The sequence below is a fragment of the Dendrobates tinctorius genome, unplaced genomic scaffold, assembly GCF_039654945.1.
Source record: "Dendrobates tinctorius isolate UK_male_01 unplaced genomic scaffold, ASM3965494v1 ptg000070l, whole genome shotgun sequence".
NCBI lineage: Eukaryota > Metazoa > Chordata > Amphibia > Anura > Dendrobatidae > Dendrobates > Dendrobates tinctorius.
The window spans coordinates 41,156,764-41,181,736 of record NW_027361738.1 but is presented as its reverse complement, the minus strand read 5'-3'; the positions used below and the strand labels follow the sequence as shown (position 1 = coordinate 41,181,736).

The following is a 24,973-nucleotide window of genomic DNA, read 5'->3' as shown; positions in this document are numbered from 1 at the left end:
TAAGTACAGACAGTGATGTCCAAACTGACCACAGGTCTTCCAACCCAAACCTCTGGACACTACGGACACTGGTTTGGGTGGCAAGACACTGCAGACCACAGGAAACCGTAATTGATGGAAGCGTGGAACAAGTCTTATTCCAGAGGTGACTATCTTGTGAATAGGCTATAAACCTTTAACCCCCTTCACGATGAAGGTTGTAACAATACGTCCTACTTTGGGTTCCCATGTAAGAATGGGTCTCAGGAGCCAAGCCTGCACCAAACCTGGGATATTCCAGCTGTGTTATACAGTCGGCATCTGCCTGTAACAACAGTTACTGGAGCTAGCTCTGATTGCAGCCGTTTAACCTTTTAAATTCGCTGTCAATCTGTGACAGCAGGATTTAAATGTACTGATGAACAGGCTCCTATAGGTCTCCCAGCAATGCAATCCCATGGCTGCCATCATAGTCCTTCTGGCACTTGACTTTATAGAATTATTATTATTTATTTATACAGCACCATTAATTCCATGGTGCTGTACATGAGAAGGGGGTTACATACAAAATTAGAGATATCGTTAACAGTAAACAAATTTTCAATGACAGACTGGTACAGAGGGTAAAGGAGCCTGTCCTTGCGGACTTACATTCTACGGGATAGTGGGGAAGAGACAAGAGAGAGAGAGAGCGTGATGCCAATTACCATAATAGATAGATCGGGTAGGGAAGATATGTGAGATGGAGGAAAGATAATGAGTTCAGTTTTGTCTACATTAAGTTTTAGAAAGCGAGAGGTGAAAAAGGAGCATATGAGCATATGGCTGATAGACACTCCTGGATTCTGGACAGCAGCAGAGAGGTGACATCTGGGCCAGAGATGTAGATCTGAGTGTCGTCTGCATACAGGTGGTACTGGAAGCCATGGGACTTTGAGTTGTCCTAGGCCAAGGGTATAGATGGAAAAAAGTAGGGGCCCCAGGATAAAGCATTGGGGGACCCCAACAGAGAGACGGCAGGATGAGGAGGTAGTGTGGGAGTGGGAAACGCTAAATGTGCGGGTAGAAAGTTATGAGGCAATCCAGGACAGGGCAAGGTCTTTGATGCCAAGGGAAGAAAGAATCTGTAGCAGTAGGCAGTGGTCAACTGTGACGAAGGCAGAGGACAGGTCGAGAAGGAGGAGGATGGAGAACTGTCTTAGCTTTGGCTGTAAGTCATTAGTAATTTTGGTCAGAGCAGTTTCAGTGGAGTGGTGGGGGGCGGAAGCAGGATGTCAAGGAGTGAGTTAGATGAGAGGTGGGAGGAAAGTTGAGCATGGACATGCTGTTCAAGGAGTTTGGAAGCAAACGGGAGCAGTGATATGGGGCGATAGCTGGGCATAGCAGTTGGGTCAAGGTTTGTTTTTTGAGGATGGGTGTGATGGTGGCATGCTTGAAGGCAGATGGGAAGGTACCAGAAGATAGTGATAGGTTGAAGAGATGGGTTAGGGGTGGGATGAGCGTGTTAGTGAGGTTGGGGAGCAGGTGGGGGATGGGGTCAAGTGCACAGGTAGTGAGGTGTGATTTGGAAAGGTGAGGACCTTTAGTAATGTTGGGAGAGGGAGGTTATTAGGGTAAGGGCAGAGGTCTGGTATGTGGAATGGTTGGGGTGGTGGAACAGTAAAGGTTTGCCTTGCTTGGTCGATCTTGTTTTTGAAGTAGGTGGCAAAGTCCTCGGTAGAGATGAGGGGAGTTGGAGGTGGCAGTGGTGGGCGGAGGACAGCGTTAAATGTGCTGAACAGTTGTTTTGGGTTGTGGGATAATGAAGATACAAGGTTTGTGAAATAGGCCCATTTAGCAGAGGTGAGGGCTGATTTGAAGACAAGTGTAGCTTGTTTGAGAGCAGTGAAGTCGTCTGGCAGGTGTGTTTTCTTACAACGCCACTCGAATGTCATCATATTCTCTATATAATGTACAGTGGGGAAAATAAGTATTTGATACACTGACGATTTTGATAGTTTTCCCACCTACAAAGAATGGAGATGTCCGTAATTTTTATTGTGTGGCGGTGGTGTACTAGCAGAGGACTGTAGTGGTAAGTAACACTTATTTCATCCCTTCCATCTAGTCAATTTTGAAAAAGTGGTGGAGAACTCCTTCAAGTTCCCCTTCAATTGCCAATTTTGCCATAAGCTCTCTCTCTTCCCGGAACTCTGAATAATAAAACTTAGATTGGGGAGAAGTTTGTGTTCAGAGTTCAGCACTGGACACTAGGTGTCCGTTACGAACCCCAAACTTTACAGTTCAGGTTTGCTCGTCTCTACTCAGGTCCCAGACGGGCCAGCGAGAATAGAAGAGCAGCTGGCACTAGTCATACCAGGACATTCCTCTGGGAAGAAAGTGCAACTTTAACCATACATATGACCTTTATGCGACTTCTGGATCCTTTATACTAACTGTATGTAAAAAAAAATAAAAAAAAATAAAGACCCTTTAAATGTTTCTACCTTCAAGGATCTGCTGGGCTTATGTAGTTTACAATAGATAGAAACATCTGCAGCTTCTGTTATGCCCCGCACACATTTGCCCTGGCAGGTTCGGCTTTAATGCTTGATTTCCTTTTGTCATTTTGTCAAAAGTAATTATGTTGTCAGTATTATTCAGAAAGTTACAAGAAAAATCTGAAACACTGGAACTTTACTAACAAAAGTATTTCAATGAGGAAGAAGTGAAACGTTTATGTTCAGGTTGATTAGATCTCGCTAAGTAATTTGGTGACATTAACACGTTATTAAGGAACAGTTTTCCTTGTTCTCTATGGGGATTTACCGGTGGTAATAGCAATAATAATACAGATATAATTGGCAGCCGTAGAAGCTTGTCTATTGTGGTGAAAGATGAGCCGACTATGGAACGTATGTCACATACCGTGCATACATGATATTAACTAGTAGGTGACAGATCTATAGTAGTGGCTAAAAGTATTGACACCCCTGCAATTCTGTCAGATAATACTCAGTTTCTTCCTGAAAATGATTGGAAACACATTCTTTGGTATTATCTTCATTTAATTTGTCTTAAATGAAAAAAACACAAAAGAGAATGAAGTAAAAAATTGATCATTTCACACAAAACTCCAAAAATGGGCCAGACAAAAGGATTGGCACCCTCAGCCTAATACTTGGTTGCACAACCTTTAGCCAAAATAACTGCGACCAACCGCTTCCGGTAACCATCAATGAGTGTCTTACAATGCTCTGCTGGAATTTTAGACCATTCTTCTTTGGCAAACTGCTCCAGCTCCCTGATATTTGAAGGGTGCCCTCTCCAAACTGCAATTTTTAGATCTTTCCACAGGTGTTCTATGGGATTCAGGTCTGGACTCATTGCTGGCCACCTTAATAGTCTCCAGTGCTTTCTCTCAAACCATTTTCTAGTGCTTTTTGAAGTGTGTTTTTGGTCATTGTCCTGCTGGAAGACCCATGACCTCTGAAGGAGACCCAGCTTTCTCACACTGGGCCCTACATTATGCTGCAAAATTTGTTGGTAGTCTTCTGACTTCATATGCCATGCACACGGTCAAGCAGTCCAGTGCCAGAGGCAGCAAAGCAACTCCAAAACATCAGGGAAGCTCCGCCATGTTTGACTGTAGGGACCGTGTTCTTTTCTTTGAATGCCTCTTTTTTTCTCCTGTAAACTCTATGTTGATGCCTTTGCCCAAAAAGCTCTACTTTTGTCTCATCTGACCAGAGAACATTCTTCCAAAACATTTTAGGCTTTTTCAGGTAAGTTTTGGCAAACTCCAGCCTGGCTTTTTTAGGTCTCGGGGTAAGAAGTGGGGTCTTCCTGGGTCTCCTACCATACAGTCCCTTTTCATTCAGACGCCGACGGATAGTACGGGTTGACACTGTTGTATCCTCGGACTGCAGGGCAGCTTGAACTTGTTTGGATGTTAGTCGAGGTTCTTAATCCAACATCCGCACAATCTTACGTTGAAATCTCTTGTCAATTTTTCTTTTCCATCCACATCTAGGGAGGTTAGCCACAGTGCCATGGGCTTTAAACTTCTTGATGACACTGCGCACGGTAGACACAGGAACATTCAGGTCTTTGGAGATGGACTTGTAGCCTTGAGATTGCTCATGCTTCCTCAAGTCCTCAGACAGTTCTTTGGTCTTCTTTCTTTTCTCCATGCTCAATGTGGTACACACAAGGACACAGGACAGAGGTTGAGTCAACTTTAATGCATGTCAACTGGCTGCAAGTGTGATTTAGTTATTGCCAACACCTGTTAGGTGCCACAGGTAAGTTACAGGTGCTGTTAATTACACAAATTAGAGAAGCATCACATGATTTTTCGAACAGTGCCAATACTTTTGTCCACCCTCTTTTTTATGTTTGGTGTGGAATTATATCCAGTTTGGCTTTAGGACAATTCTTTTTGTGCTTTTTCATTTAAGACAAATTAAATGAAGATAATAATACCAAAGAATTTGTGTTTGCAATCATTTTCAGGAAGAAACTGAGTATTATCTGACAGAATTGCTGGGGTGTCAATACTTTTGGCCACAACTGTATCTACAATATCTATAGTATCTATTTATCTATCACATATCTCTCTCTCTATCTCTTCCATTTGTTAGCTGCTCACTGGCTTCGTCTATGGCAGAGAGAAAAGGAATGGCACGCAAACTGGGAGCAGGGTCAGCTATAATGGGACGGCACAGATATAAGGGAGCACTATGTGGCCAACACTTTGTTCCATGCACAGTTATGGGGGAGCCCTAAGAATAACACAACATCAAAGTTTTAGCCAGAGTTCTCTTTAAATAGGTATTTCTATAAGAGACTAAAAGAAGTTTAAAAGATGGGGATTTCATCTCTGAGACCCCAATACATTAAGGGAAGAGGGTCCACGATCTCCTGTTTAACACTCCAGAGAGTAGGAGTTTAGGTGACCTAACACACCATACATGCCCATCACACTGTAGTTTATGCAACTCCCTTAAAGGAATCGGTCAGTAGGATAAACCCTCCTAAGCCGTCTACATGGCACGCAGGTGATAGGAACAATAAAATAATATCTTAATATCTGTGATCCGAAGCCTAATTCCAGAGATAACCGTGTTTTTCTTAATATGTAAATGAGCTGTTAAGATCTATGAGCTGTACATAGATCTCACTGAGAATCTGACTCCAGAGCTTATTTTAAATGAAATGAAGGGGGGCATTACCAGTGTGAGACATGTAGATCAGGAGAGCAAACTGTCAGTGATATTACATGTCTAACACTGGTAACGCCCCATTTCTTTTATAATGAGCACTGGAGGCAGAATCTCAGGGAGATCTATATCCGGACCACAGAAATTAGCAGCTCATTTAAGTATTAAGAAAAATCCAAATTTCTCAGGAATGTCAGATGATAGATACCAAGGGACTATTTTATTCAATTTTTCTATGACCTACATGACTTAGGATGGTTGACCGTACAAATTCTCTTTAAACTACAAGGAAGAAAGTCACATGTATGCGTGGCCATCTCTTCTCCTCTTTGGAGTGCTGATGGAGGCAGCATGGGACCCCCATTCTTCTGAATGTGTATTTCAGATAATTATTGCAGTTTTTTGTAAAGTGCCATAAATGTCAGAGAAAAAAACCTTTAGGTTTTATGGAGTCCTTTGGGAGAGGTACAATTTTGCAATGACCTAGTGTAATATTCCATACATATAGTAAAGTTTACAGTGACTTACCCAATGTTAGTTTTGGACCACATGCATCAAGAACGTATTCCTCGTCTGTAGGATCGATAGAAGCTTTTTCTGTACATTTTCTCCTTATCCCAGTATCAACAACAGGTTTCACGATTTTTCTGTCCACACCTCGGCCTGCAGACTTCTTCACACTCCTGATTCCTTTACAAGGATCAGCTAATGAGAGATGCTGAAGTTGGAGATTTTGTGATATATGATCCTGTAAAGCTACGGCGGTCAAAATGTCTGGTTGTCGACTTCTGTCTTGATTCTAAAACATAAAAGTTGAGTTAATGATAAATATATAAAACATGAAAAATGACCACCTTAATTTTCTTGTGGTTTGTTCACACTGCAGTTTACATTGGAGATATAAAGTACATTAAGGCGTTTTATGACGTTTACTTTCCATTTGTGCCATGCACGTCACTCATCGGCTCCCAGGTGGACAAAATATACGATTAGTTTTTTTTCCTCAAGATGTTAAGATTTTTGCAGATTGTACTATTCTATATAACAGAAAAAAGACATACCTTCCTCCAAATACCTTGGGTGGAGGCCCAAAGTACACAGATTTGGTCCCTGCTGAGTGAATGGTGGTCTGTGGTCACATTTGGTGACTTAGTCATGGTAAATTTTTCCTTTGGCTGCCCTAATCTAGGCCACTGCTGGGTTATCAGAAGAAAATTACATAGTTTAATTTATTTATTTTAATTGCAATTTTTTCTTCATACCACATTCTTTATTAAAAAAATAAAAATTAGTAATCTTACAATTCTCATTCTGGCCACTAGGGATTTTTTTAGATTCATACATTTCGTGTCTTTTCAGGTAGGGTTTTTTCAACAATATCATTAACATCAGAGGCAGGATTACAATGACAGGTAACATCTCTAAACATAGCAATTAGCATCAGATCCACCAATCACAATAGGCAATGTCAAAGCTGACCCTGCTCCCCTTTCCAATGACACCTGTTAAACACTTCAATAGAGAGGGACAGAGTCTGTCCAGTTCATTGTGACTATGTACATGTGTTATTTCCTGAAACAACAGGAAGTTGAGAGTCTGAAAATTGCAAGATTTCTATATGATTTTAATCTTTAATACAGATTGTGAGATGTTAAAAAAAAAAACAACCATTTCGCCAAAATTGTAAAAAATGCATTTAAAAGAAAAACCTTATTTAAACACTAGGTCATTTTCAGATGATGGCTGTCCTTTAAAGAAGTTGTAAAAACCTTAAAAAAAAAAAACCCATAAATGATATCTTCCAAAAACAGTGACAATCACACACACAACATGAGTTCTGTATGGAGTTGCAGCACCATTCAGTTCAATGAATTCAGTACCAAAAACAGCCACGTGTGGCAATGTCTCTGGAGTAAATCAGTAGTGTTTCTGTAGTCCATCATGGCCCAGTAGTTCCATGATAACAAGTGTTAATACCGTACAATTACATCACATGTCGAGTGCTGGTGTATATAAAGGGAGCAGTCCCTGAGCCCACCCTATATACTGCAGGTGCCAGTTGTGTTAAACAGCCGACATCTGAGTTAGCTCTGATTGCTTCTGTCAATTTCTGCCAGCAGTATTTAAAGTGGTTGTTCAGGAAAAATTAAAATTACCCCAGGTGGCTTAATATGTTAAAAAAAATAACAAAAAAAAAAAAGCGATACTCACTTCCCGGCACTTACCATTAGCTAGTGCAGGTTGCACTGTTTACACCGGCAAGAATTCATCACCATTCAGAGTGGCAAAAGGACTTCTGGGACCCGTGATTACCACTACTGTCCTGGGCCCTGTATTGTTCAACATCTTTATCAACGCTTTAGATGAAGGAATTGAGGGTAAACTGATTAAATTTGCTGATGACACAAAGCTAGGAGGGATAGCTAATACTAGAGAAGAGAGAGGATTCAAAAAGATCTAAATAAACTGGAGAAGTGGGCAGCAACTAACAGAATTGTTTTTAACAGGGAGAAATGCAAAGTACTACATCTGGGCAATAAAAATGAAAAAAGCATATACATAATGGGAGGAATAGGGCTAAGTGACAGCACATGTGAAAAAGACTTGGGTATACTAATAGATCACAGACTGAATATGAGTCAACAGTGTGATGCAGCAGCAAAAAAGGCAAATGCAATTCTAGGATGTATTAACAGAAGCATACAGTCTAGATCACGTGAAGTCATTATTTCATTCTACTCCTCTTTGGTCAGACCTCATCTGGAATATTGTGTCGTTTTGGGCACCGCATTTTAAAGAAGACATCAACAAACTGGAGCAAGTTCAGAAAAGAGCGACCAGAATGGTGACCGGTCTGCAAACCCTGTCTTATGAGGAAAGGTTGCAGGATTTGGGAATGTTTAGTTTGCAAAAGAGAAGACTGAGAGGAGACTTAATAGCTGTCTACAAATATCTAAAGGGCTGTCACATTGTAGAAGCATCAACTTTATTCTCATTTGCACAAGGAAAGACTAGAAGCAATGGGATGAAACTGAATGGGAGGAGACACAGATTAGATATTAGAAAAAACTTTTTGACAGTTAGAGTGATCAATGAGTGGAACAGGCTGCCACGAGAAGTGGTGAGTTCTCCTTCAATGGAAGTCTTCAAGCAGAGGCTGGACAGACATCTGTCTGGGATGATTTAGCGAATCCTGCTTTGAGCAGGGGGTTGGACCAGATGGCCCAGGAGGTCCCTTCCAACTCTACGATTCTATGATTCTATGATACTGTCAGGGGACTTCTGGGACCCATGATTACCACTACTGTCAGGGGATTTCTGCAGCACGTCATTCAAGGAAGTCAATCGCAGCTTTGAATAACGACAACTTCATGCCGGTGTAAACGCAAACCATAAAGTGGCCTGTTATGGATCCTTGTCAGCACTGGAAGACGAGGAGAGCTTTCTTTATTGATTTTTAACATACAAAACAACCAGAAAAATCTTCATTTTGCCCAGGCAACCCCTTAATCATGTGGTGCCAATGACTTGCCATGGCTTCACTGGGCCAACTGAAGGCCCCCCCATCGCTAACATCTAACAACAAGTTTAAGCATAAATAAAACAAAAACACATTTGGCATCACCAAATTCATAAATTTCCCATCTATGAAAATATTAACTTAATGGACCCATATGGTAAACGTAAAAAACACCAGAATTTGTTATGGACGCTGCACCACCACCACCCAAAAATGCAGTAGAAAGCATTAATATCTATTAAGGGAAAAAATGTGGCCTGTAAGAAATACACAGAAGCAAATAGAAGAAAATGACATTACAAGCAGGGTCGTGACAAGCTGGCCTGGGCAGGAGGGGGCCTGCTGACACCAGCCCAGTTTTCAGCTGAATGTGTGTCCTCTGATATACAGTGAAGGAAATTTGATCCCTTGCTGAGTTTGTAAGTTTGCCCACTGACAAAGACATGAACAGTCTATAATTTTAAGAGTAGTTTAATTTTAACGTCGAGAGATAGAATATCAAAATTAAATCCATTACTACAGGGGACATTACTACAGCATAGGAATAATTATTACAGGATAGGGGCCCGGACAGAACACACTATTTAAAGGGCCCATATATCTGACCAACGTACTGGTTTGGGCCAAATCCAAATTTTGCACACAGGTCCATGGGACTCTAGTTACGCCACTGATTATAAGTGATAACACGATTTTATTAAAGAAAGAAGTTGTCAAACCACCAGATTTTTTTTTCTTTTTTATGAACATGTGAGTAGAAACCCGGATATTGGGGTAGCTGTGAACATGGTGGTGATTAATCAAGCAGTTTTTTTTTTTTTTTTACAGAATTCTGGAGTAAAACTGGTTCAAGTCCCTCTTGGGGACTAAAAAAAATAGTAGAAAAAATAAAAAAGTTTTAAAAATATAAAATAAAAATGTATTTGGCATTGCCACATTCATAAAAGTCTAATCTATTAAATATAAAATTTATTATCCCGATCGGTAAACGCTGTAATGAAAAAAAAAAAACCAACCTAACCGGCAGGAATGTATATTTTTTTTGTCACTACTCCTCCCAAAAAAAAAAAAATGTAAAAAAAAGCAAATCAAAATGTTCTACACTACCGTTCAAAAGTTTGGGGTCACCCAGGCAATTGTGTTTTCCACGAAAACTTTTATTAATCAAATGAGTTGCCAAAGTAATAAAAAATCTAGTCCAGACATTGACAAGGTTCGAAAAAAAATATTTTTATTTGAAATAATTTTCTCCTTCAAACTTTGCTTCGTCAAAGAATGCTGCCTTTGCAGCAATTTCAGCATGGCAGACCTTTGGCATTCTAGCAGTTAATTTGCTAAGGTAATCTGGAGAAATTTCACTCCATGCTTCCAGAAGCCCCTCCCACAAGTTGGTTTGGCTTGATGGGCACTTTTTGCGTACCATACGGTCAAGCTGCTCCCACAACAGCTCAATGGGATTGAGATCTGGTGACTGCGCTGGCCACTCCATTACAGATAGGGAAGAAGCAGGAAGCTGGTATTCTAAATAGTTCTTGCATAATTTGGAGGTGTGCTTTGGGTGATTGTCCTGTTGTAGGCTCCAATCAGTCGCTGTCCACAGGGTATGGCATGGCACTGCAAAATGCAGTGATAGCCTTCCTTATTCAAAATCCCTTTTACCTTGTACAAATCTCCCACTTTACCAGCACCAAAGCAACCCCAGATCATCACATTACCTCCACCATGCTTAACAGATTGCGTCAGGCACGTTTCCAGCATCTTTTCAGTTGTTCTGCATCTCACAAATGCTCTTCTGTGTGATCCAAACACCTCAAACTTGGATTCGTCTGTCCATAACACTTTTTTCCAATCTTCCGCTGGGCAACTCTGTGTTCTTTTGCCCATATTAATCTTTCCCTTTTATTAGCCAGTCTCAGATATGGCTTTTTCTTTGCCACTCTGCCCTGAAGGCCAGCATCCCGGAGTCGCCTCCTCACTGTAGACGTTGACACTGGCGTTTTGTGTGTACTATTTAATGAAGCTGCCAGTTGAGGACCTGTGAGGCGTCGATTTCTCAAACTACAGACTCAAGGAAGGTCAGGTTTATAGCTTCTCTAATCAGCCAAACTTTTCAGCTGTGCTAACATACTTGCACAAGGGTTTTCAAGGGTATTCTAACCATCCATCAGGCTTCTTACACAGCAAACACAAAGTACCATAAGGACACTGAAGTGATTGTTGTTGGAAATGGGCATCTATACACCTATGAAGATATTGCATTACAAACCAGACGTTTGCAGCTAGAATAGTCATTTACCACATTAACAATGTATAGAGTGTATTTCAGAATCATTTAATGTTAGCTTCACTAGAAAAAAAACTGTGCTTTTGTTTAAAAAATGTGACCCTAAACTTTTGAACGGTAGTGTATATATAGCCAAAAATAGCAACATTAAAACCGTTTGCTAGTCATGCAAAAAAAAGCCGTCACCAAACTCAATCGATCGAAAAACAAATTTTTTGGGTCTCGGAATATGGCCACACAAATCAAATTTTTGATAGAATTGCATTTTTTTTTTTTTTTCTTCACAATTTCACCACATTTTGATTTTTTTTTCAGTTCTTCAGTATATTGAATCATTCAAAATTACTAAATGAAAATTGACTGCTGAGGGAAGGAGTTAAAGAGGAGCACGCCTCAAAATAAAATTGACGCATCTTTCTCCAGCGCTTCCTTCATTAAGACTGGAATATAAAACACCAGTCTTAATGAATCGGGGCCTTCGTGTTTATAGACTTTGCAAAGGCTCATTAGTCTTTATGCCCTTTTGTTTGAAATGGTTTTGCTAGCGACTTTTTTGTTTGCACCTTATGCATTTTTTGTGCCTTTGCTTTTTTCAATTACTTCGCTTAGTTTTGTCTGTTTTGTTTTCTCTCCTCAACAACATGGCTCAGGTTTTCCTTAACAGGATGTTTTAGCCTAAATCATTTCCAACTTTTCAAGAATTCATTAATTTATTTTTTTGTGCAATTATACTCCAGTGAAGGAGGAATCATTTCAGTCTAATTTTATTTTTGCGCAGGTGAAGACTAATGTCTGACATTTTAAGGAAATGTACAACTTTTTGTTTAAAAAACCCCTGCAAAAATGGTAAAAGATAAGGCTAAAAAGCATCTTTACTTTGCAAAAAAATGCATCAGTATGTGTGCGCCATTTTTGAAGAAGCTGCAAAGTTCATCATTTCTATGCACCATTTTGAAGAATTTGGAGCAAAAAACAGCAATGAATACCACAAAAAAACTAGCTTAAAAAAACCTGCAAATAATAAATCAGTACCCAAATTGTTATATATTAAATGGATTTTTCCTCGAACAAAGTTAATTTTAAAGTTGATTTTAATCAATAGGTCTTAGAATAATAATTTCCACAATTGGATGTGTTTAAAAATAATTTTCCTGTGCATGACATAATCTTATACATGTGCCCCTGCTGTGTACTGTGTAATGGCCGTGTCTGACTGTACAGGAATATGGTCTGATCATACCACATCTCCTTGGCAGGGGAGGAAGGAAAAGAGTATACAGACAGGACAGCATGAGATCGCTGCTGATTCTTTTTGTGAGATAAAGGATTTCCCTGCATGGTTTTAAAAAATGTTTATCTTCAAAGAAACAATTATTTGTGATCTAATGCTGTAATGTCTGTATATTCTCCCGTGTCCTCCCCTGCCCAGAAGCTGTGGTATGGAGGCCTTGAGGCAGAAGAGGCCTGCGGCCTATAAGTGTGATGCACATCACACCTGACAGCACATTGGGACTGGGACACGATTTTTCTGTAAAGTGCCATGCCGTTATGGAGCGGCAGCTTGTCCATTGGTACCGCCCTCCGGCACTTTACACCCATAGTGTAGAGAGTTCTCTAAATCTCAATTGTTTAATTTGTTTCCATTTCATATGCTGATACAAAATGTCTAACAAAAGAAAAACAAACTATAGGCGAATCATTCCTTTAAGAGATGACGAGTTCAGGGGCGCAGAGATCTGGAGCGTTCCACCAGACTATAGACAAGGAGGCAAACATCACTATCCTGGTTATTATCTCTAAAGGAGCAAGGGCAGAGAAAAGTAAGAAACTCTTCAACTCTTGTAAAAAAAAAAAAAAAAAAAAAAACAGCAGACATAAAGAGGCACAAAGTGTCATCATTGTAAAGGAATATTGACATGTGTGGGAGTGATTTTATTGTGAAATATACCTTTGAAGCTTTTGTTACATTAGAACCTGAAACAGATGCTCTGCTCGGCCTTGAACTTAAAGGATGAGCCATGCCGTGTCCAAATGAGAGAGAGAGGACCTGCAAAAGAAAACATGGCACAATGCAAACTTACTTTGTACTACAGTCAATGATTAACAATATGCTCACATGCTATAAACCTGTTACCTGAGTGATAAGTATAGCGCGAAAATACATGATACAAGATAACAGGAGGCTGATGCAAAAATCACAGGGTCTCCAGAAATCAAAACAGATTCCACTCTCTTCTCAGAGTTCTGCTAATATAAATCACAGAATTCCAGCTGCACGCAAGCACCACTAGAGGGAGCTAGCTACATATGGATTTATACAGGTAGTACTGAACTTAAAGGGGTACTCCGGGGAAATAAAAATTATCCTAATACTCATACTTTCATTAGCTTTTAGGATAACATGAATAGCACTGCTTTCCATCCTCACAGTCCCTACCATATGGGACGTTATGTCACCAAGGGGGCATGGCCTGCTCCTAGCGGCTGCCAGCCCCCCGATACCATTTCCTGCTCTTTAGTCCAATTTCAGGGGGCATGTTGGAGGTGGTGCCTGCTAGCAGCTGCCAGTTCCCTGATAATATCTGCTTAAATTCAGTACTAGAGGCCTGCTCCATGATCTAGGACTGCAGGGAAGGAGATATTATCAGGGGGCTGGCTGCTGCCAACAGCCAGGAGAAGGCCACATCCCCTATCCCATAAGGGAGGGGGAGCACTAAGGAGCAGCTCCAATGTCACAGAATTACAACTACTGAGAGGATGGAAAACAGCACTGTTCATGTTATCCTAATAGTTTATGAAGGTATGAGCATTAGGATAACTTTTTATCTCACCAGAGTAGCCCTTTAAAGGGGTTGTCCACTACTTGGACAACTCTTTTTCATTCTGAATGCCTGCCCTCATTAAAATAAAAACACATATACTCACCAACGGTGCCAGCACTTATGTTCCTGGGGCTCACATGAGTTTGTTAGATCGTGCGAGTCCTGCTCCCAATCAGCGATGGCGTCACTGTTCCCGCTTTCGGATGTATAAGTAGTCAAGAGGAAGTAAGTGGCCAGCAGTCGGTGAGGCTCTGACTCTCAGGATAGTTGCACTGATTGGAAAGGTGACATATGGTAGACGGCGGTGGGGTGGGAGAGGTCTAATGGGTATTAGAGATGGGCAAATCAATTTGCAGGACCCTGGACTGGCATCCATGACAATAGTTCGTGGCTGCCAGAACAGAGCAACGTGAATCTCCTGGAGCTTCTTCTAAATTATTAGGCCAGACGCGATGCCTTGCTATAAAGATTACATTGGGCATACAAATCCGATTAGACAGCAGGGATTCCAGCAGATAGGAGCCATCCAGTCTGGCTGCAAAGGACTATTGACATGTCTGACGGACCATATAAAGAGTACTGGGTGCACCACTATTCAGACAAGAAGTTGAAGAGAGGGTGCTGTGTCCTGCATGAAGCAAATAAATCAAAGGAGGAGAAAAACCATGCAGTATGATGTGCACACCTGGAGTATGACGTATATAAAAAATGAACAACTTTATTACACCAAAAAACAGACAATTAAAACCACATAAAAATGATATCACAAAAGGAGAGTGATATACCGTACATGTATTCCCCTGGTGCAATTACAATGAACGGAAACCACTGGCACGTGGCTAGCTGCAAGAGATCACAAGAGCTTTGAACGCTAATGTGGGCGAGTATAAATGGTAGTGAACATATGAATAAACTTCAAAAAGTGTACAAATACATAAAATACAGTAGTGGGCGTCCCCACATCAAGAATGGAGCGGTACCACAAAAATCACCCCTGTAACCATTGAAATAAAATCTAAATGACTATATCATGAACACAGCTACAGTTAGGTCCATATATATTTGGACAGAGACAACATTTTTCTAATTTTGTTTCTAGACATTACCACAATGAATTTTAAACAAAACAATTCAGATGCAGTTGAAGTTCAGACTTTCAGCTTTCATCTGAGGGTATCCACATTAAAATTGGATGAAGGGTTTAGGAGTTTCAGCTCCTTAACATGTGCTACCCTGTTTTTAAAGGGACCAAAAGTAATTGGACAATTGACTCCAAGGCTATTTCATGGACAGGTGAGGGCAATCCCTTCGTTATGTCATTCTCAATGAAGCAGATAAAAGGCCTGGAGTTGATTTGAGGTGTGGTGCTTGCATTTGGAAGGTTTTGCTGTGAAGGAAACATGCCGTCAAAGGAGCTCTCCATGCAGGTGAAACAAGCCATCCTTAAGCTGCAAAAACAGAAAAACCCATACGAGAAATTGCTACATTAGGAGTAGCAAAATCTACAGTTTGGTACATCCTGAGAAAGAAAGAAAGCACTGGTGAACTCATCAATGCAAAAAGACCTGGGCGCCCACGGAAGACAACAGTGGTGGATGATCGCAGAATAATCTCCATGGTGAAGAGAAACCCCTTCACAACAGCCAACCAAGTGAACAACACTCTCCAGGAGGTAGGCGTATCAATATCCAAATCTACCATAAAGAGAAGACTGCATGAAAGTAAATACAGAGGGTTCACTGCACGGTGCAAGCCACTCATAAGCATCAAGAATAAAAAGGCTAGACTGGACTTTGCTAAAAAAAAAAAAAAAAAAATTCTAAAAAAAGCCAGCACAGTTCTGGAAGAACATTCTTTGAACAGATTAAACCAAGATCAACCTCTGCCAGAATGATGGAAAGAGAAAAGTATGGTGAAGGCGTGGTACAGCTCATGATCCAAAGCATACCACATCATCTGTAACACACGGCGGAGGCAGTGTGATGGCTTGGGCATGCGGCATGCATGGCTGCCAGTGGCACTGGGTCACTAGTGTTTATTGATGATGTGACACAGGACAGAAGCAGCCGAATGAATTCTGAGGTATTCAGAGCCATACTATGTGCTCAGATCCAGACAAACTGATTGTCCATCTGTAGTATGAAACGACGACCAATGACCCAAAACATAAAGCCAAAGCAACCCAGGAGTTTATTAAAGCAAAGAAGTGGAATTTTATTGAATGGCCAACTCAGTCACCCCTTTCTCAACCCAATTGAGCATGCATTTCACTTGTTAAAGACTAAACTTCAAAGGCCCACAAACAAACAACAACTGAAAACCACCGCAGTGAAGGCCTGGCAGAGCATCAAAAAGGAGGAAACACAGCGTCTGGTGATGTCCATGAGTTCAAGACTTCAGGCAGTCATTGCCAACAAAGGGTTTTCAACCAAGTACTAGAAATGAACATTTTATTTACAATTATTTAATCTGTCCGATTACTTTTGGTCCCTTTAAAAACAGGGTGGCACATGTTAAGGAGCTGAAACTCCTAACCCTTCATCCAATTTTAATGTGGATACCCTCAGATGAAAGCTGAAAGTCTGAACTTCAACTGCATCTGAATGATTTTGTTTAAAATTCATTGTGGTAATGTCTAGAACCAAAATTAGAAAAATGTTGTCTGTCCAAATATATATGGACCTAACTGTATGATAGGGAGGAAATAAAGACCATGGTCTCGGAAGAGGCCTGAATTATTAGGTTTATTGATAGAACATAGAGGAAGAGAGACTCAGGTGGAATGTCAAACAAGACTGGATATGTTGAGACGCATGCTAGTCCCCCCCGGTTATACAAAAACATTGTTGGATAAGGTATAGGAAGGAGCATATCCATGTATGAAAACCTGGACTCCAAGTCTTACCCATGATGGTTCAAGTACATAAAGACTCACCATAGAGCTGTGGTAAATGGTGTTGGGGAAAAAAAGGAATTTTTGTTGCACCTTCTGACTCCACACATCTCATTCTTTTCCCTGACGAAGCTGCGTGAGCAGCGATACGCGAGGGATGTGTTCCCTTCCCCTGGTCTGGTAACCATGTAGTCAGGCACTCTCTTGGTGGGATATCTGTAGAACCTTGCATTTATTGGTTCCGAATATTGCCTCCACTGCTTTATTATTAGGCAGGGACTCTCTGCAGCCCCTTTGCTCCGATTCTAGGACACAGAAGCTGTTTTCTTTATATAACCTTCAGAGACCATGGTCTTTATTTACTCGCCGTCATGGCTTTTTTCCTGTGTCTCACCTGATATACCGCGCATCTCATGGTTAGGCCGGAATCACACATGCGAGAAACTCAGACAAGTCTCGCATCTTAATACCCAGCACAGCCGCCGGCACTCAGGAGCGGAGCGTGCGGCTCCATGTATTTCTATGCAGCCGCACGCTCCACTCCCGAGTGCCGGCGGCAGTGCCGAGTATTAAGATGCAAGAGTCGTCCGACATTAAGCCTGGTTAATAATAGAGAGGTGTCAATAAAACACCTATCCATTATTAATCCACTAGTCTGAAAGGGTTAAAAAAAAACACTTTTCCTCTCCGGTCAGGCGAGGGACATATATTTGCAGCTACAGCCACAAAATTTGGCACAGTCACACGTCTGGACCCAAAGAGCGTCATAGGCTATGTTGTGAGGCGAAATTTTAACCCCGCGCATTCCAATTCATCAAAAAAAGTTGCCCCTATCTACATAATGGGGAAAAAGTGTGTGCGCGTCAAGCCCCACCCCTCATTATGATGTCTTAATGGTTTCCATGGCGACGCTGATTCATCATAGGTTGCAAGCCCCGCCGCTCATTATGATGTCATAATGGTTGACTATGGGATGGAGGATGTGTGATGGGTATATGGGCACGGGACTATGGGATGGAAGATATGTATGATGGGTATTTGGGCACGGGACTATGGGATGGAGGATATGTATGATGGGTATATGGGCACTCGACTATGGGATGGTGGATATGTATGATGGGTATATGGGCACGGGCCTATGGGATGGAGGATGTGTGATGGGTATATGGGAACTGGACTATGGGATGGAGGATATGTATGATGGGTATATGGGCACGGGCCTATGGGATGCAGATATGTATGATGGGTATATGGGCACGGGACTATGGGATGGAGGATAATTATAATTTGTTGTAACTAACCACAGTTAGTTACTATGACCGGGCAGCGCTGGGCTCTTCAGCTAGTATATTTATATAATTGCCTTGTAATGTTTTCATTTTCAGTTCTGTCCAGATGTCACCGTATCCCAGAATTCCAAGCGGAGAAAGTTCACAGACCGCCATATTGGGACACCACTGACTGTTTTTAAACAATATTTTACCTCACAAAACGCATCCTCTGCGATCTCCTGCTGTAATGTCAGTACTGTCTTTTGCTTCCTCCCCTGCCCAGGAGTTGTGGTATGTGCTGTACACGGTCAGAACGGTGAGAGAGACAGAGCACAGGGGGGAGACAACTCAAACGGGACAGCACATGAGGGTAGAACACAGCACAGGAAGGAGAGAGACAGCAGACAAGGGGGATAGCACATGGGGTGGACAGGTCAAAGAAGAGAGCACAGACGGGAGAAGTCAGCACATGGGGAAAGAGAGTGGATAGGTGGACGAGCACATTGGTGCAAAGCCTGCCCCCATCGGGAGGGCAGTAATGTCACGAAGCATCGGGCCTCCATCTAGTATAAAAATAACACGGATATGCAATGGTTTACTGTGTGTAAACCATGTCTCATATCCTGTCGTGTTCTGTAATAATTTTACAGATGCCGACAATTGAATTTACCTATTCTGCTATCTATATCTCTGAAATATAAATAAATATATATATATATATACATACCTATACTATGTGTATACATGTATTCTATTTTAACATGTCAGTGTGACTTTACTGTATCGCGCACTGAATTGCCGGCTTTTCTAAAGAACACCTATGCGTATTTCTCACAAGTCACACGCATGGTCCGTGTGTATTCCTTTTTTTTTCTCGCACCCGTAGACTTGCATTGGCGAGTCTCGGGCATAACATGGTGCAAATTGCAGCATGCTTCGATTTCACCTGCATGTATAAAACAGATGAGAAAAAAAACGGATGATGGGAGCTACCCCATAGATTAACATTGGTCCGAGTGCTATTCGATTTTTTTCTCGCATAGCATTTTTCATTTCATTTTTCAAGCAGAAAATTGATAACATCAGGGACAGTTTTGGTCAACAACCCCCAGAGCCCTTCCTCCCGACTTCCCAGCCCTCCACCTTCAAAACCAACTTCTCCACCATTACAGAAGATCGACTCTCCACTCTACTCTCAAGATCACATCTCACCACCTGTGCACTCGACCCGATCCCATCCCACTTCATCCCAAACCTCACCACAGTCTTCATCCCAACCCTAACCCATCTCTTCAACCTATCACTAACAACTGGTGTTTTCCCCTCAAGCTTTAAACATGCCTCCATCACACCTATCCTCAAAAAGCCCTCTCTTGACCCATCCTCTGTATCTAGCTATCGCCCTATATCACTTCTCCCATACGCCTCCAAGCTACTGGAACAACACGTCTACCTTGAACTGTCCTCCCATCTCTCTTCTTGCTCCCTCTTCGACCGCTTACAATCTGGCTTCCGGTCACACCACTCCACTGAAACTGCCCTTACTAAGGTCACCAATGACCTCTTAACTGCCAAGAGCAAGCGACACTACTCTGTCCTCCTCCTCCTGGACCTGTCGGCTGCCTTTGACACAGTGGACCATTCCCTATTATTACAGACCCTCTCATCCCTCGGCATCACAGACTTGGCCCTCTCCTGGATCTCATCATACCTAACAGACCGGACATTCAGCGTCTCCCACTCACACACCACCTCCTCACCTCGCCCCCTATCTGTCGGAGTCCCACAAGGTTCAGTCCTAGGGCCCCTGCTGTTCTCTATTTACACCTTTGGCCTGGGACAGCTCATAGAATCTCATGGCTTTCAGTATCATCTTTATGCTGATGACACACAGATCTACATCTCTGGACCAGATATCACCTCCCTACTAACCAGAATCCCTCAATGTCTGTCCACTATTTCATCCTTCTTCTCCACTAGATATCTGAAACTCAACATGGAGAAAACAGAATTCATCATCTTTCCCCCATCTCACGTGACCCCCCCTACGAACCTATCAATTACAGTAAATGACTGCCCACTCTCCCCAGTCCCACAAGCTCGCTGCCTCGGAGTAATCCTTGATGCTGATCTCTCCTTCAAACCACATATCCAAACCCTTTCCACTTCCTGCCGACTTCAACTCAAAAATATTTCACGCATCCGTTCATTCCTCACCCAAGAATCTGCAAAAACCCTAGTCCATGCCCTCATCATCTCTCGCCTTGACTACTGCAACCTCATGCTCTGCGGCCTCCCCTCAAACACTCTCGCACCCCTCCAATCTATTCTAAACTCTGCTGCCCGACTAATCCACCTGTCCCCCCGCTATTCCCCAGCTTCTCCCCTCTGTCAATCCCTTCACTGGCTCCCAATTGCCCAGAGACTCCATTACAAAACCCTAACCATGACATACAAAGCCATCCACAACTTGTCTCCTCCATACATCTGTGACCTCGTCTCCCGGTACTTTCCTGCACGCAACCTCCGATCCTCACAAGATCTCCTTCTCTACTCCCCTCTTATCTCCTCTTCCCACAATCGCATACAAGATTTCTCTCGCGCATCACCCCTACTCTGGAACTCTCTACCACAACATATCAGACTCTCACCTACCATCGAAACCTTCAAAAAGAGCCTGAAGACCCACCTCTTCCGACAAGCCTATAACCTGCAGTAACCACCGATCGACCAAACCGCTGCACGACCAGCTCTACCCTCGCCTACTGTATTATCACCCATCCCTTGAAGATTGTGAGCCCTCGCGGGCAGGGTCCTCTCTCCTCCTGTACCAGTTATGACTTGTATTGTTTAAGATTATTGTACTTGTTTTTATGTATACCCCCCTCACATGTAAAGCGCCATGGAATAAATGGCGCTATAACAATAAATAAATAATAATAATAATAATAGCACTTGACCGTATTTTTCTCTAGTGTGACTCCGGCCTCATTGTGTCTATTTCTTGCCGGAGCCAATATTTGTAACGTAGTCAATAATCTGTCAGTCAAGCTAAAGAAAGTGGTCAGCTGTGAGGCCGGCAGGATTATGAACACAGCTGTGAGGGCGGCGGGATTATGAACACAGCTGTGAGGGCGGCGGGATTATGAACACAGCTGTGAGGGCGGCGGGATTATGAACACAGCTGTGAGGGCGGCGGGATTATGAACACAGCTGTGAGGGCGGCGGGATTATGAACACAGCTGTGAGGTCGGCGGGATTATGAACACAGCTGTGAGGTCGGCGGGATTATGAACACAGCTGTGAGGGCGGCGGGATTATGAACACAGCTGTGAGGACGGCGGGATTATGAACACAGCTGTGAGGGCGGCGGGATTATGAACACAGCTGTGAGGGCGGCGGGATTATGAACACAGCTGTGAGGGCGGCGGGATTATGAACACAGCTGTGAGGACGGCGGGATTATGAACACAGCTGTGAGGGCGGCGGGATTATGAACACAGCTGTGAGGGCGGCGGGATTATGAATATTGGATTATACCACTTGTAACCTTTTTACATAGATTCATTCTATCCCAATCGTCGATTGGCAATCGACGTTCACACATGGACATGCCCTTCAAAGGCCCCGTCACACTAAGCGAGATCGCTAGCGATCTTGCTAAAGCGTCACCGATTTTGTGACGTAGCAGCGATATATGCTAGCGATATCGCTATGTGTGATACGACGCGTGGACGCGGGCGGGAGGACGTCTTCATTGCCGCGTCTGACAGGTAAGTAACAACCGCCGACCGCTGCGATGTCGCTGGTGAGATCTGCCTGTGTGGCAGCTCACTAGCGACCACTTAGCGATGCACCAGCGATCCTGACCGCGTCATATCGTTGTCGGGATCGCTGGTGCATCACTAAATGTGACAGTACCTTTAGGTTGCGGCTCCTTGTAGGGGTGTAACTAGTCTGATGAGACCCGGATTAAGGCTACCGTTACACGTAGCGATGCACCAGCGATCCTGCCAACGATATGACGCTGTCAGGATCGCTGGTACATCGCTAAGTGGTCGCTAGTGAGCTGCCACACAGGCAGATCTCTCCATCGACATCGCAGGGGTCGGGGGTCGCTACTTACCTGTCAGACGAGGCGATCCTGACGTCCTCACGCCCGCGTCACAAGAAGCCCAGCAGGAATCGGCCGACGAGAAATGGTCCAGGCCGTTCCCGCGCGATCAGCGACAGACAGCGGGGGAGCCGGTCGGAGGTAAGTATCACATGCAGCGATATCGCTAGCAATATCGCTGCTACGTCACAAAACCAGTGACGTTACAGCGATATTGCTAGCGATATCGCTATGTGTAACGGGGCCTTAAGACTTGGACGCCAGCAAGTCTGTGCTGTGGTTAGCGGCCTCTGACCCGCCGGGCCGGCCGCAGCCCCGCTGGCTACATGCACATTTGTGTGTCAGCAGGCGCCGTTCTAGCTGTTTGCCGGACATGCGCCTTGTATACTTCCTGAGCGGCCGGCATACACCGGGGAGATCAGGCTGAGACCGCACGGTGCACGGAGACCGCCGCTGCTGACAACTACAGGGACGCGGAACCCACCTGTGTGCGGGAGGACGCGCAGCGTCTACGTTGCCAGGCAACCGAGGTCCGCAGGAAGAGGCGGCCCGATCAGTCACGTGTCCCGGCCGCCGGGCTCATTATAGCCGGGCGGGCACAGTCGTGCCGTGTGGCATGGCACACCGCGTCTGAGTCCGCGCTGCTGCATTGTATGGACACTCGTACATGTCGGATAAAATGGCGCTTGCTCTCCATAAATCTGGAGTTGGGACCTTAAGCCACATTTATAAATACTGTTAAAAGCATTAATAAATCAGCGCTTTTCATTCTTGTAGTAATAATTTGGAGGTCTTAGTTATTCTTCCACTGATATTTAACGTTGTGGGAGGGATGGGGTTAATGAAAATTGATTCTTTTCACTAATGATTAGACTTTAGGGCAGATTACAGCTCTCTTATCTGTAGCAACCAATCGCAGCACAGCTTTCTTTAATCAAGAGCCCTATAAGAAATGAAAGCCGCGCTGTGATTGGTTGCGATGGGAGTGTGGAGTAAGGGCAGAGTTTGACGGCCGTATAACTCGTGCGATAATCGCATCGCACTGCACGGACTGGCCGGCACATCTGACCGTGATGGATTAAACTGTGCAGCTGTCAAGCTCCGGTCAGGAGAGCCGTTAGCCAGTACGAGGTTTAGGCCGGGGTCACACTAACTGACGCACAGTACGGTCAGTATTTTACATGCGTAATACGGATGAATGACCCCTAAACAGTGCTCCGTATGTCATCCGTAAGCAAGGTGTGGTCGCGTATTTTGCGCATGTAAGCATCCGTATGTAATCCGTATGTAATCCGTATGGCGAGATTTTCTCGCAGGCTTGCAAAATGGACATATAATGGAGCCCTATGACAGGGTTTCTAACAGAAACCAAAGAATAGATATAGACACTTAGAATGCATATATATATATATATATATATATATATATATATATATATGTATGTATTCTATGTGTCTATATCTATTCTTTCGTTTCTTTATTAAACCTGTCAGTGTGAGTTTACTGTATCTCGCACTGAATTGCCGGCTTTTCTAAAAGACACCTGGTGCGTATTTCTCGCAGGTCACACGTGTGTTCCGTGTGTAATCCGTATTTTTTGCGCACCCATAGACTTGCATTGGCGTATTACGGGCGTAGTACGCTGACAGTCCCAGCATGCTGCGATTGGCACGGAGCGTAGGATACTGAGGAGAAATATACGGCTGGTGCGAGGGACCCCATAGAGAATCATTGGTCCGTGTGTAATGCGTGCTTTTAGCGCCTCGCACTCGTCCGTATTCCTCGCCAGTGTGACCCCGGCCTTACATGCGATTCTTGCAGGAGATACACGGCAGTGTGTCTCTGCCCTAAGGGTATGTGCACACTTTGCAGATTTTGCTGCGTTGTACAGTACCTTTATTTCCTATGGAAATAAAAAAAAAGCTGTGCACATGCTGCGTTTTTTTCTGCGCGGTTTTGCAAACACAGCATGTCAATTGTTTGGTGCAGAAACGCTGCAGTTTTACACCTCATCCATTAACCCTTTGTTATATTAACCCATTCGCCACCGCTACAGGGCAATGGGAATAGAGAGGATAAGTGCCAGAATTGGCACATGGGACATCTTATAGATGCGCCATTTCTTGGGTGTCTGGGGCAGCCGGGGGGGCAAAAACAATGGTCCCGCTCATGGCTATTAAAATCTGCCCTCACTCACCTGCTTTACCTCTCTGGTTAACAAATTACAGCGGGTGCCCACCACGCGGTTTTTTTTACAACGAATTAACCCCTTAAATTAACACCTACACCTCCCAAATTTTGCACACAAACCCTCATCTAATTATTAGTCAGGGACATATTAAAAAAAAACATGAAATGAAATGGTTTACTGTATGTAAACCATGTGTCATTTCATGTCGGGTTGGGGAATGATTTGACAGAAGCCGGCAATTGAATTAGCGGCTATTCTACTATGAAGAACTCTATGAAATATAGATATATATGTGTCTCAATGACATGTGTATATATATATGTATTCTATGTGTCTAGATCTATTCTTTCGTTTGGATTTGAAAACCTGTCATTGGGCTCCATTATATGTCCGTTTCGCAAGCCTGCGAGAAAAAAAACCGTATACGGATGCCATACGGATTACATACGGATGCTTACATGAGAAAAATACGCGGCTACACCCTGACAACGGATGACATATGGAGCACTATTTAGAGACCATTTATGCGTACGGTCCGTATTTTTCTACGTTGTGTGTGACTCCAGCCTTATGCTGACACACGGCAGGTGGGAAATACGAAACATGCGTTAAGCAGCATACACGCAAGTGAAATTTGGCCGGGTTGCCCTGCTTCTCTGCTTCTTCTCAACCAGTCTTTAAATGAGTTGTTCAGTGAA

The 24,973-nt window shown here is 43.2% G+C and overlaps 1 protein-coding gene across 1 annotated transcript in view; it reads right to left on the bottom strand.

The window, feature by feature from the left end:
• The window catches only part of RNF32 (ring finger protein 32), a 69,911-nt gene extending 47,225 nt beyond the window's left edge, over positions 1 to 22,686 (bottom strand). Inside the window, exons 1-3 of the mRNA XM_073581595.1 lie at positions 22,569 to 22,686; positions 12,933 to 13,031; positions 5,709 to 5,979 (exon numbers count right to left, since the gene is read on the bottom strand). Coding sequence (XP_073437696.1) covers positions 5,709 to 5,979; positions 12,933 to 13,004 — 343 coding nt within the window. The 5' untranslated portion in view covers positions 13,005 to 13,031; positions 22,569 to 22,686. The remainder of the gene's footprint in view (positions 1 to 5,708; positions 5,980 to 12,932; positions 13,032 to 22,568) is intronic.
• Between the last annotated feature and the right edge of the window lie 2,287 nt (positions 22,687 to 24,973).